We start from the raw sequence: 12,958 nt of genomic DNA on the forward strand, positions 1-12,958 counted from the left end.
CAATCCCATCATCCTTTCTCCGGGAGTTGATAAAACGGGAGGTGAATCAGCTGTGGTTGCGGTATGGATAGACTCACCCCCGCCATAGGAATGCGGAATTTTCTGCGGGGCCCCAAGCAGGATACGGTCAGCGATGCCTCGACACACGTCTGAGACGCGGGAACTTGAGAGAGAAAGAAACCCCCCCCCCTTCCTCTCCCCCCCCCCCCCCGCAAGTCTCCGAGACCGCGAACCTCGTCCCCCTCACGGTCGGCCCCACTCTCTCTCTCTCTGTCGTGCACGCAGCCACAGCACGTCGTTCGCCCGCTCTCGCCCACCAGCTCGCCCGCTCGCGTGTTATCCGCGGTAATTATTCTTCGGCAGCGAAAGCGCCCGCACGGCATCTGACGGAGTGTTATTAAGTTTAAGACACCGGCGGTCGCTGCGGGGAGTGGAGGGGAGTGGTGGGGGGGGGGCGCGGGGAGGTGTCTCAGACTTGTTCCAGCAGCAGACTCCCCCTGGCAGTTGCCTGCGTTAATATTCCCGGCGTGACGAGGATTGATGTAGTGCCTGGGATTAATAATGAAGTGCACCGTGGGGAGAGAGAGATATTTCTCACGGTGACACGCGGGGACCTTCGGGCTACACACCGAGGCCGGCGAGAGGTGGGAGTGGTGGTGCTGGTGGTGGCGGCAGCGGCGGCGCGGCTGATGTGCCGAGACAAGGTGCTGCCCTGCGCGCCCCGGTTATATAATCAGAAATCACCCGTGCAGAGGACTGACTCGCTCGCTCACCCACTCGCTTACCCGTCCACTAACACGCCTACTCACTCGCCCACTCACTCACTCACTCACCCACTTACTCGCTCAATCACCCACTCACCCACCCATTCACTCACTGACCCACTCACCCACTGAAGCAGCCACCCACCCACTCACTGACCCACTGACTCGCTCACTCACCCACCCACTCACCACACTGCTGGTCACAAGACGTCTGTCTGCTGCTTCCCGCGTGCACTGCTGCTCCACTGTGGAATTCCCTCCTCCTCCTCCTCCTCCCACCACCACCATCGTCGCAACCACGCTCAATTTAACGCACGTGTCAACTCTCACCTATTACAGCCTCAATCGTACTGTTGGTCGCGGGCCGCTTGGCATCCTGGTTCTCTGGGCCCTGCGCTCGGCAACGAGCGAAAGAGGATGGGTCGCCTGGGACCACCCGCACGGGGAGTGGGGGGTGGCGGCCATGTCCCGGCACTCTAAACGAAACAATTTTTTATTTTACCAGGAAAGGCCCACTGAGCTATATCGCTTTTTTTCAGAAGAAACTGGGCCACAAATGATAGCTCAACGAAGTGTCTCGTCATCACGTGGACATTTATAGCAGCAGCCAAATACTCTGAACGCGTGGCGCTGATTCTAAATGTGGAGGGAAAAACTGGAGGATCCGGAGAAAAAATCCACAGGACCACGGGGAGAGAAACACGACAACTACAAATATACAGCAGGCGTCGGGGTCGGGATCGAACCCACGACCTGCTGTATACCAGGCGAGGGAGTTAACATCTCCTAGCCACCGTGGTGCCACTCTCGCTCCCCATGTTTGTAGCACAGCGTGGCGGTGATAAAACGCTCGACCCAGGCACTTGGGTCGGGTTTCGATGTTGGACGTCGGCAGATGAAAAACACTCCCGGGTGGAGTTCCACCGACGGGACTGCGTTGGGTAGCGGTGTCAAATAACGTCGTCGTCGTCGTCGTTCACGCTGCCTCATTAATCGGCCGACGTTTCATGCAATGTCCCGTCGGCAGGACTGTGCTCACGATGACGGTGTTGAGCGTGCGCGTACATGCGCCTGTGTGTTGCGTTCGTGCGTGCGCCTGCACGCGTGCGTGCCTGTGCTACACACACGCACGCGCTTAGACCTCCACGCGGCTTTAAATAAGCGCCTGGTGCGGTGTATAAATATCGGCACTGGGGAGACAAAGGCGGCCGGTCACGGTGTCGACCACCCACCTCCTTGTGGGCCGTTGCCGGCCTTTCATAAGCGCCGCTCGCTAACAGCACCTCGCCCCGGCCAGTCTGTTAAGGCCACCACGTGGGACCTGTGTCAATGTGTGTCAATGTGTGTCCGTGTGTGTCCGTGTGTTTGCATGTGTCCGTGTGTGTCCGTGTGTTTGCGTGTGTCCGTGTGTGTCCATGTGTTTGCGTGTGTCCGCGTGTGTCCGTGTGTTTGCGTGTGTCCGTGTGTGTCCGTGTGTTTGCATGTGTCCGTGTGTGTCCGTGTGTTTGCGTGTGTCCGTGTGTTTGCATGTGTCCGTGTGTGTCCGTGTGTTTGTGTGTGTCCGTGTGTGTTCGTGTGTTTGCGTGTGTCCATGTGTCCGTGTGTTTGCGTGTGTGTCCGTGTGTGTCCGTGTGTGTCCGTGTGTGTTCGTGTGTTTGCGTGTGTCCGTGTGTTTGCGTGTGTCCGTGTGTGTCCGTGTGTGTCCGTGTGTTTGCGTGCGCGTGCAGCGATCGGCGTTCAGCGGCGTAGGAGCCCCAGCGCACTGGCGCAGGAGGTGTTTGAGCAGCACCTGGGGAGCCACGTCCTGCAGGTGAGACGCGGGGGGGGGGGGTGCTTGCGCCAGGGTCAATATCGAGGTCAGCACCAGGGTGCGCACAAGTGTCAACGCACGTCAGCGCTAGCAAGGGTCAATACGAGAATGAACACGGAGGTCAATACCAGGGTCAGCGCCAGGGTGAATGCCAGGGTTAGGGCCCGTGACCCAGACTTGCGTCTGAACGGATGTTGGTGGAATCATGCCGATGCCTCCATCTCGGGCAATAACAACGACAACAACAACAACTCGCAAGGCAGAGTTTTATCCTTTCTGGCAATAAAACGGTTGTGTTAAGATGTTAAAACACCAAAGTGTAACCTTTTTGCAAGGAATCATGTCTGTATTAACGACACGTACTTGTGATGAACATGCAACTGATTGGTCTGGTGTGAACCAATCAGTTTCCAAGACAATGCATCATATGCTATCAGAGCATGTTTATTTTTTGTTTGCATGTTCACCACAAAGTATAATGCAGACATGATTCCTTGCAAAGGGTTTCTGTTTGCTGTTTTTACATCTTAACACCTCCTGTTTTATTGCCACAAAGGGTACAACCCATTCTTATATTTTGATCCTGGCAAGGGTGGTCCCATGACGTTTTCTGACACTCCGTCGAGACGCTCAGCGCGGCCCCCACAAATGTCGGCGTGAACAAAAAAGGCCGCGCATTTTTATTTTTTTGTTCGGAGGAGGAGGAGGAGAGACGCAACGCGCGGGGCGGAGAAGTCTGAGCGGCAGACCCCCGCCCCCGAACGGCCTGGCCACACTCGCAACACCTCTCCGCGTTGGGCCGACGACGTTCGACACAAAAACGGCCCTTGCCATAGGAATGTGGAAAATTTGCCGCCGCCCTGCGGGGGGGGGGGGGGACACCGTCGCCGACGTTGACTTTGAGCGGCGCCCCGCGGCTGCCGCTGCTCCGGTTCCCGCTCGGAGGCGCGGAGCGGTGACGGACGGTGGAGTTTGTGGGGGGGGTGTGGGGTTCGTGGCGCGATGCCAGGGACACCTGTAGCCACCGCCGCCTCCGGCACTGGTTCAGGGGAGTGGGTTGGGGGTGGGTCCCGGGGAGGAATGCGGCGCGCTCGCCGTGATGGTCACGTGCCCGGCGTTACCGCTCTCTGCTTTTCCGATTGACGCTGCTGTCAGACTCGCTCCCTCGCTCCTCCTTTGCTGCCTCGCTCCCCCACTCCCTCCCTCTCTCCCTCGCTCCGTCGCTCCCCCACTGCCCCGCTCCTTTGCTGCCTCGCTCCCTCGCTCCGTCGCTCCCTCCCTCCCTCTCTCCCTCGCTCCGTCGCTCCCCCACTGCCCCGCTCCTTTGCTGCCCCGCTCCCTCCTTTGCTCCCTGTCTGCTTCACTCCCTCACTCCATCCCTCCTTCACTCTCTCGCTCCCCCAATCCCTCGCTCCCTCGCTCCCTTCGCTCCCTCGCGCTCCGAGGGAACATGTGCCAGCCACACAGCGCAGCTCTTGAAGCAGGGCTGGGATGAATTACCGGAGTCTCTAAGCGTATGGGAGAGCCACACGCACGTAATTAGATCGCGCCGCTCGGAGAGATCGGCGCGCCCGTTTAGGATCGTTCTCAACAACGACGATAATGACGATGATGACGATGGCCGCCGTGGCCACATCCCTCGTAAACGATCGCGTGCACCTGCGGACGATCGAGTTTTGCGGGAGCTCGTTGTCACTGTTCCACTGCTGGATGAAATGCCTCCCCACGCCGTGTCGGGTGCCCATGCTGGCAAAGTGTGAGTCAGATTGGCCTGGGGTGCCGTGACCGCCGGTGTTCATCCGTGGCCGGGAACCGAACTTGGACTGCCGCGTTCCTAGCGTGGCGCGCTCCCCATAGCGTGGCGCGCTCACCAGACTGCTGTGTTCGTAGCGCCCTCACCATAGCGCTCACCGTAGACCCCTCACCGTAGCGTGCTCAGCGTAGCACGGCACGCTCACCGTATCCTAGCGTGCTCACCGTAGAGCCCTCACCTTAGCACTCTCACCGCAGCGCGCTCACCCAAGAGCGCTCACTGCTGCTGTGCTCAGAAACACGGCGGCGAGCAAAACCGCGATCTCCGTATTCGGAAGAGGAACCACCGATCATTACCGCCGCGTCGAAAATTAACCACGCGCCATCGCGGTTGGGTTAGCCGCATGCTCGGCGTGCTCAGGTTACAGTTGCGGGTTTTTGACGCTGGTCCGTGGCCAGGCCGTCCACGACTGCTGACGCTCAGCCCAGTTTGGAGCCGGAGCTCCGGGGCGTTGCCGCGATGAGACGGGAGACGGGAGACGGACGCCCGCCGAGCCGGCGCGGGCGCATTACCGACGTGCCGGGCCAGGGGCGCCGGCCGTTCGTCTCGCGCGAGTCAACTCGGCAACTTCAAAGGCGTCGGAAGATTTTTCAGGCTGGTGGCGAGTGCCGGCACCGAGTGGCATAGTTGGCACCCCGGTGCTGAGTCCCAGCCCCAGCTTGCCCCGTCGCAGGCCGAACTGGAGGGAGGGGGGCGATTGGCCGTTTTTGAATTTTAAACTTCGAGTGAGTTGTGACGGAGCGGACAATATATCGCAGATGGAAGAGAGATGTCGTGAGATGATGGAAGATATCTTCAGACCGAGGGTCTCGGTCTGAAGGCGACGCTACGTCCGCGCGGCTCCCCTGCTGGAGGCTGCCTCTGAACTTCCACTTGCCCTACTCCGTGAAAGAGCGAGTGTCGCACTTGCTCGCGAGGGAAGAGGAGCCACGTGTGTGCGATCGCAGGGAAAGAGGAGCGCTCGCGAGAGAAGAGGTGCGATCGTGGCGGCGGTGGTGGCGGCAGCTGCCGGCCACGTGTGCGCCGTCCCCTCCCCTCCCCTCCATCCTCTAATCGGCCACCTCGCCGCTCCTCGTTTTTCATTCACGGGTGATTAGCCCACTCCGCCGCCACAAAGGAAGGAGGGCAAATTTACGGCCCTGCGCCCGAGGAAAATTGGAAACATAAGGCGCTCGGTGGCGGCCGGGATTCCTCTCCCTCTCGCCGCCGCCGCCGCTCCGCGGAGAGAAGGGGCGGTGGGAAGGGCGGCGCGCTCGCGCAGATTTACGGCGCGGGGGCCTCCGCTAGCAGCGCCGCGCGCTTCAGCCCGGAGGCCCCGTTAGGTGGAGCGCGAGAGGGGCGAGCGAGGCGGTGGTGGCGGAGAGTTGTTGACGTAGGTAGAGAGAGAGCGAGGTGGAGGATGGTGGAACACAGCGGTGCACAAGGCGGAGTCAAGCAGTGCGGCGGTGTGGTGGAGTGGCGCTGCAGTGGTGTGGCGGTGGTGCGATGTTGCAGTGCAGGCTTGGGGTGCAGTGTAGCAGTACAGTGGTAGTGCAGTGCAGCAGTACACCGGTACTTTGGTGCAGTGCTGCAGCGGTGCGGTGGTGGTGCGGTGGTGGTGCAGTGGTGCGGTGGTGGTGCGGTGATGCAGCAGTGCAGTGGTGCGGCGGTGGTGTGGTGGTGCGGTGGTGGTGCAGTGGTGCGGTGGTGGTGCAGCGGTGCGGTGGTCCGTGCGGTCCGGGAGGGCCCGCGGCGCCGCTCGGCTCAGGAATGAGTCACGGAGTCGCACCCAAATCAAATTTCACGTGCGCCGCCCCGGGGCAGGCGGCACGGGGAGGGGGCGGGGGGCTCATCTCACCGCGGCCGTGAGGATGGCGGGCGGGGCGGGGCGGTGGGGCTTGGCGGTTGTTGTGGAAGTTTTGAGCGGCGGTCGAGCGCCGCGACGTTGGCGGGTCACGCTTCGACGTAACGTGACCAGTTAAAGGTGCAGCTCCGCTGCTTCCTGCTCGCGCCACTGCTGGCAGAGAGGGCATTTGGCCTACTCTTCCACGCCAGCCCGGAGGCGAGCTGCTGACCCGTCGACATTTTTTCTGCGAGAACTTCTGACGATATTTCGACAGAATTGTCCGGCGTCCTCCCGGCTGGAACAATCGCACCGCGTGACGAGTGATAGCCGGCGCCGTCCTTCGTGGACCCATTAGCGTGGGATCAATTAGCGCCGCGGTTCGCGTTTGCCGGCGGAATGGAAACGCGGCGCCCTAATGAAAGCGCATTCTGCGTGCGGCAATTATCCCGTCATGACGGCCGAATTTTTATTTTAATTGGGAAAAATAACAAATGCAATGCTCAATGCGGTTAAATGATGGCAGGACTCCCAACCCCTCCCCCCCCCATCCTTGTGAAACGGAACTTCAGAAGGAATTGCCCGTCAGGTCACTGAGCATCAGAAGTAGAAATTTTGAAAAACCAAATTAAAGAGGTGGCCGACCGGCGCAGACGTCAGAGACGCTGAGCCGGCCCTGCCGAAGACCTGGGTTCGAGTCCGGGGTATAAGCACCCACTGTGCTGAAACCGGGACACTCAAGGGCAGGTGGCTGATTGTCTCGGCCCGGCCTCCATTGACCCGCTTGGAAGACCCACAGACAGAGGACCGCAGCGGACACAAATCGAGACCCCGCGGAATGACACACGGACTCGTAGACTTGCATGCAAGCGAGTTGCGATTGAAGTGGGCTCTCAAATGCGGCGAGCTGATGGACTCGGCCCGGTCGCCAATGGTCACGCAGCAAATCCCCCATCCCATAAAACTAAATGATTCCACATTTAATTTGACCGATTTCCAGATCCTAATGGTTCGAGATGTTTGGTTGGCCGTCATGTGACAAACATTAATCGCAGCAGATGGGCGGGTGTTCAAGTGCTGCCCGCTACTGTGTGTAAACGAGAGGTCACTTGACGGGATTTAAGAGGTACAGCAGCCCCCTTTTGCCCACTTCAGAAACTGTTTCTTGCTGTGGTTGTCCCACCTGATGACGGACGCTTGTGTTGCGCGCGAAACGTCGTGATTTAATTTATTTTGTTTTATACCTACGTGACTTTACCGAAAGAACCAAAGAGTATTTAAGAGGTAGCTCGATATTGTCCGCTTCCACGTGCTGTCAGCTCGTTGCTTTTGTTCTTGTCTTTATTGAAGCCGGAGTCGCGCTGCTGGGCGAGAGTTCCGCGTGGACTCATCGTCACGTGAGGCGGTGGTGTCAGTAGCAGAACCACGATAAGCTTTCCGGACAAGACAATAAGGGAATTAGGGTTAGGAGTCAAACGGCAAGACGGGAGCTTTGGTAATCCTGTGGAGAAGGTGGTGGAGCAGGTGGGGGGGGGGGGAGGCGGTGAGTGATGGACAGGAGATGTAAAATAATGGGCAGCTCGGGAATTCCACCGCAGCACGGCCAGTTACAGAAGGCGCCTCCGTCACAATCGCTCCGTTCACATTCTTCCCCTCCTCCTCCTCCGTCAACACCGCGCCCTGCCCGGCAGAGCTCCGTGGATTCACATCTCCGACAGCGAACGCCAGATTAGCGGCGGTGCCGTGGCCAGGCCGGCAGGGGCGGGCAGGACGGGGCGCCCGCACCTGCTGATTCAGGGAGACGCCGGCCGGAGTTGGGGGGGGGAGCACGTGGGGTTAACCGAGCAACGCTGGCCCCGAGCGGGCCGAGGCTGTTGGGTGGAGGGGGCCCCCCCGGGTGGAGGCCCCCCAAACGGAGGGCCCCCAAGACGGCGCTTGGCTCCAACCGCCAGCGGAAATCGGAGACCGCGCGGGAATTCTCGGTGGGCGCGGCCACGCGAGCCACACGTGCGGGGAAAACCGCGGCCACGATCGTAGAACAACAACAGACGCAACAGACGATGCTGGTGATCCTGCTGCTGCGTTGACAGCGGTGCACGCTCAGCAAAAACAACTCGACGCAATTCGTCATCAATAAAGCCGTGGACTGCAAACGATGAATACATAACAGGCAACGTTTTGGGAAATGGTTCCTTTACTTTTTTTATCCACGTGCTATGAAGAAGGGCCGTCGCCCGAAACGTCTCTTGTTGTGTATTTTTCCTCTATAAAGGCCACAAGGAGTCCTTCTTGACGAACACTTTGGGAGTTTTTTTTCTTGTTGTAAAAGAGAGAAAACCCAAAACGGCTCGCGTCGTTCCGCTGCCTGGGAGCCCCGCTTAGCGCGCCAGAGACGGCCGCGGGACGCGGTGCGACGCTCCGTCCGTCGTGCGCGGGACACGTGCACACATTCTCAACGGGCGCTACGGACCTCAATCATCGGGGGCCGCGTGAACGCCCCGAGTAGAGCGGCCCGCGGTCGCTTCGAGAGAGGAGTCCGTCGAGCCGGAGACGATCCGCTCATTAGCATACGGCGAGGATAAAACGCCGGCGTATGATTACGGGCTACATTTTCCTCCGGGACGATTTTTCTCGGAATTGCGACTTCCCGAGAGGGCCAGGTGGGGAGGGGGGGGTGGTGTCGTGCCGCGTGCGCCGGTCGAGGCGTTCGCACACGGGGGAGGCTCCCTCTGGCGCTGTGCCAGCACGGGAGAGAGAGAAAGGCAGGGAGGGGGGGGGCACGGTGACGATGCCTCAATGGGGGCTTAGACGGGCAAAGCCGGTCCAGCGAGCTCGCAAACAGCAGCAGATTATGCTTAATAGAGGGGACGGGGGGGGGGCGATTAGGTCGCGTAAATATATAAATGTGTTGTTAAAACTCGCCACCACCCGACACAGCCAACTAGTAAGGGTTGTCACGTAAACAGAACGTGCCAATTCGTCACTAGTACAGCACTACACTTGTGTGTTGGAGAGCCAAGCCACAACATTTACAATCTCAATACGACGTTTCGCCAGTAATTACAACTAGCTTCATCAGGCGACAGACAGATTTGTGGAGAAGTCCACCCGTTTCGTTCCTTATATAGAGGCGTAGATGGATATTGGTCGCGAAAGTCTACGTGTGAAACTGACACACTTATAGTTACGCGCTCTAACCCAAACGGCCACCAGCGCTCGCCCCCCGCGCTCAGAGCGCACGCCCGGGTCGGTGGGGGGGGGTTGCATTTGCACCGGGTGACCAGACGGGAGATGGGATGGGTGCGAGGGGTCATGAGGAGCGTGGTGGCGAGATGTGAACTCCCTCGCCTGGTGCACAGGAGGCCGTGTGGGCTCGATCCCGACCGACCCTGACGCCTGCTGCTGTGCATCTGGAGTTTGCGTGTCTCTCTCCCCGTGGTCGCGTGGATTTTTCTCCGGGTCCTCCGGTTTTCACTCTCCGCATTGAGAATCGGCATCACGCGTAGAGAGGATTTGGCCGCTGTACATTACCACACCGTAGGCCACTTCGTTGAGCTATCATTTGTATCGCTAAGTGGGCCTTGCCTGGTAAGATAAAAAAAAAGTTTGCGTTTGTTTAAGGCGTCACAAGGAGTGTGGTGAGCTGTGTGGTGTGGAGTGAGGTAAAGAGTAGTAGTGAGTTGAGTGAGGTGATATTTGTGGTGAGGAGTGTGGTGAGGAATGTTTTGAGGAGTGAGGTGACGTCAGGATTGAGGTGAGGAGTGATATGAGGAGTGAGATGAGGAGTGAGGTGTGTCATTTGTGCGATAATAGTGAGGCGATGTGTGGTGAGGAGTGAGTGCGCTGTGTGTTTGGTGAGGTGCTCTGTGAGGTGTGCCGCGTGGCGAGTAGCAAGGCACCGTCTGGTGAGGCGCCGTGCAGCCGGTTGAGGATGTTATTGCAGCAGTGGCTGTGGTGGCGTTGGTAGTGGTGGTGCCATTATTGATGTGCTGGTAGTAGCGGCGTTGTTGTTAGCGGTGGAGGTGGTGGTGGTGTTAGTGGTAGGAGCGTTTGTAGGAGTGGTGGCGGTGATGGTGGTGGTAGTCGTGGCGGCAGTAGTGGTAGCGTTGGTGGTAGTGAGGAGCGGTGGCGCAACGGTTAGCGCGCTGCAGCTACGAACTCGGCGACCCGAGTTCGATTCCTGCTCATGACCAACATTGATGACGAACATCTGCAGCGGTCCTGGGCTCTCCCCTGGGTCGACTCAGCCTCAAATGAGTACCTGGTGCGGTGTGTAAACATCGCCACTGGGGGAGACAAAGGCGGTCGGGCGTGGATGCTGGCCACCCACCCCCTCGTGTACCGTCCCGGCCTTCATAGGTGCTCGCTAACAGCACTTGCCCCACAGTCTGTTACAGGCTATACGGGGGGATCTATGTCTTTGTGGTGGTAGTGTTGTGGTGGTGGTGGTCGTGTTGGCGGTAGTGGCGGTGATTGTTTCTGCTTGCGTCTGCTGTCCGTGTCTGCTGCCTCTGCCCGGGGCAGCGGCCTATCGACTCTCGGAATCTCTCCCCCGTGGCGCATGCTGATGATGCTGATGAAACTATCGATTTTTCCGCGGGAGGCTCGTGGCTGCCCTTACAAGCGGAGCTTGGCCCTCGATAAATCCGCGGCGCCGGACATTTGAAAACGGGGCGAGAGAGGCAGGGGGAGTTCTTAGCCCCCCCCCGCTCTCGCTATCGAGCCGCCGTTCCCGGCGTTCGTTCGATCGCGAGCGCCGCCGCCCCCCCCCCCGGAGCCGTCGCACCGCGGCTCGCGTGCCGGGGACGGGATCGGCGCGGTTCCCGATTGCGGCAATCGGCGGTTGACGTTGGGGGAGAGAGAGCAGGAAGCCGCAGGGAGCCGCAGGGATTTCGCCGCGGCGGTGAAAACCCGCGGGCAAGGCGCCGGCGACGCGGATCCATGGATGGGGATTTGAACTTCCGTGGCGCCGAGCGGGAGGAGGCTGAGCTCGCGGTCGGCACGCTGCGCCGCGAGCCCGATAGCAACCCGAGCTCGATTCCCGGTCACGCCCCGAACGCCGGCGATATGTGAATTTGCCCCAAGGGTCGTCCGCCACTGTGTCCCATTCCCCACCCGCCTTTCACGCACCAGCACTGACCAGCCTGGCGGAGTTTGGTCAAACGCCTCGCATGAGCGACATGGCGTGGGGAGGCATTCATCCAGCAGTGGATTGACAGACGCGACCGAGCGTGTTGTGCGAGCGGCGTCGTGGTGATGTCATCGCCATTGAAGCTGCGGCCCGGAGCGGGAGTCCAACCGTGACGCTGCGCCGCGCGGTGCGGCTGGGAATCTCTGACCCCGTGTCTTGCCTCACTTTATATGTCGCACTGTGTCTCGCTGTGTCTGTGTCTCACTGTCTCACTTGTCTGTGTCTCGCCGTGTCTGTGTCTCACTGTGTCTCACTGTGTCTGTGTCTCACTGTATCTCACTGTGTCTCACTGTGTCTGTGTCTCGCTTGTCCGCAGGCACTGGACGGCTTTGTGTTCGCGCTCACGCAGGACGGCCGCTTCCTCTACATCTCTGAGACGGTGTCCATCTACCTGGGCCTCTCACAGGTGACAGACCCTACCCCCACCTCCCTCCCCCCTCCCTCCATCTTCCCTTCCTTCCTCCCTCCCTCCCCCCCTCCCTCTCCCCCTTCCTTCCACCCTCCCTCGCCCCCTCCCTCCCCCCCTCTTCCTCCCCCCTCCCGTCCTCCCCCCTTCCTCCCTCCCCCCTTCCCTCCCCCTTCCTTCCCTCACTTCCTTTCCCCCTCCCTCGCTCTCTCATTCTCTCCCTCACTCCTTCCATCCTTCACTAAATCCATCCTTCCCCCCCACCGCCCTCCCCCACCCACCCCCATCTGTGTAGAGGACCGTAGCTCGTTATCCCCGTAGCTCGTTATCCCCGTTGCTCGTTATCCCCTCTGGATGCGTGGGCGGTTTGTTCCACGTAATCTGTGATTCTTCCCACACGCAGTTAAACTCTCCTTGAATACAATTTAATATTTTACCAAACTTCCCAATGTGTGGCTCTGGCGAGACTCTCCCGGCGAGACTCTGACGGTGAGACTCTCACGGTGACGAGAAGGGCGCCACGGTGACGAGATGTCAACTACCTCGCCTGGTGTACAGCAGGTTGTGGGTTCGATCCCAACTACTGACGCCTGTTGTATTTTTGGAGTTTGCGTGTCTCTCCCTCTCCCCGTGGCGGCGTTGATTTTTCTCCCGGTCCTCCGGTTTTCCCCCTCCACATCTATGAACGTGTGTTTAGAGTTTTTGGCGACTATACATTTCCACGTGATAAGCCGCAAGAATTTTTTTTTCAGCAAAGAAATGTATTGCTGTGGTTTTCCCACCTGATGATGATTGCTTGTGTTGCAATCGAAACGTCGTGATTTAATTTATTTTATGCCTACGTGACTTTACCGAAAGAACCAAAGAGTATAGATCATATAGCTCAGCCGGGCCTTACCTGGTGTAATACTGGTAGGAACCTCCTGGTTACACCAGCCCACAGGGGATTATTGTGTCCGTCCGTCGTGCATCCAAAAATTGGAGGGGTAGGGCTGGGTGGAGAGGGGAGGGTGGGGAGGGGCTGGGTGGGGAGGGTGGGGTGGGGCTGGGTGGGGAGGGTGGGGTGGGGAGGGGCTGGGTGGGGAGGGTGGAGAGGGGAGAGTGGGGTGGGGCTGGGTGGGGAGGGGCTGGTCACCCCGTGGTGCCCTTATA

At 59.5% G+C, this 12,958-nt stretch overlaps 1 protein-coding gene across 2 annotated transcripts in view; it reads left to right on the plus strand.

The window, feature by feature from the left end:
• LOC144944064 (neuronal PAS domain-containing protein 3-like) overlaps positions 1 to 12,958 on the plus strand; it is a 60,192-nt gene that overhangs the window by 31,834 nt on the left and 15,400 nt on the right. For both annotated transcript variants that reach the window (XM_078872113.1, XM_078872114.1), the window contains exons 3-4: positions 2,492 to 2,574; positions 11,717 to 11,806. In XM_078872113.1, the coding sequence (XP_078728239.1) occupies positions 2,492 to 2,574; positions 11,717 to 11,806 (173 nt within the window). The remainder of the gene's footprint in view (positions 1 to 2,491; positions 2,575 to 11,716; positions 11,807 to 12,958) is intronic.

The sequence above is a fragment of the Lampetra fluviatilis genome, chromosome 33 (assembly GCF_964198595.1).
Source record: "Lampetra fluviatilis chromosome 33, kcLamFluv1.1, whole genome shotgun sequence".
Lineage (NCBI taxonomy): Eukaryota > Metazoa > Chordata > Hyperoartia > Petromyzontiformes > Petromyzontidae > Lampetra > Lampetra fluviatilis.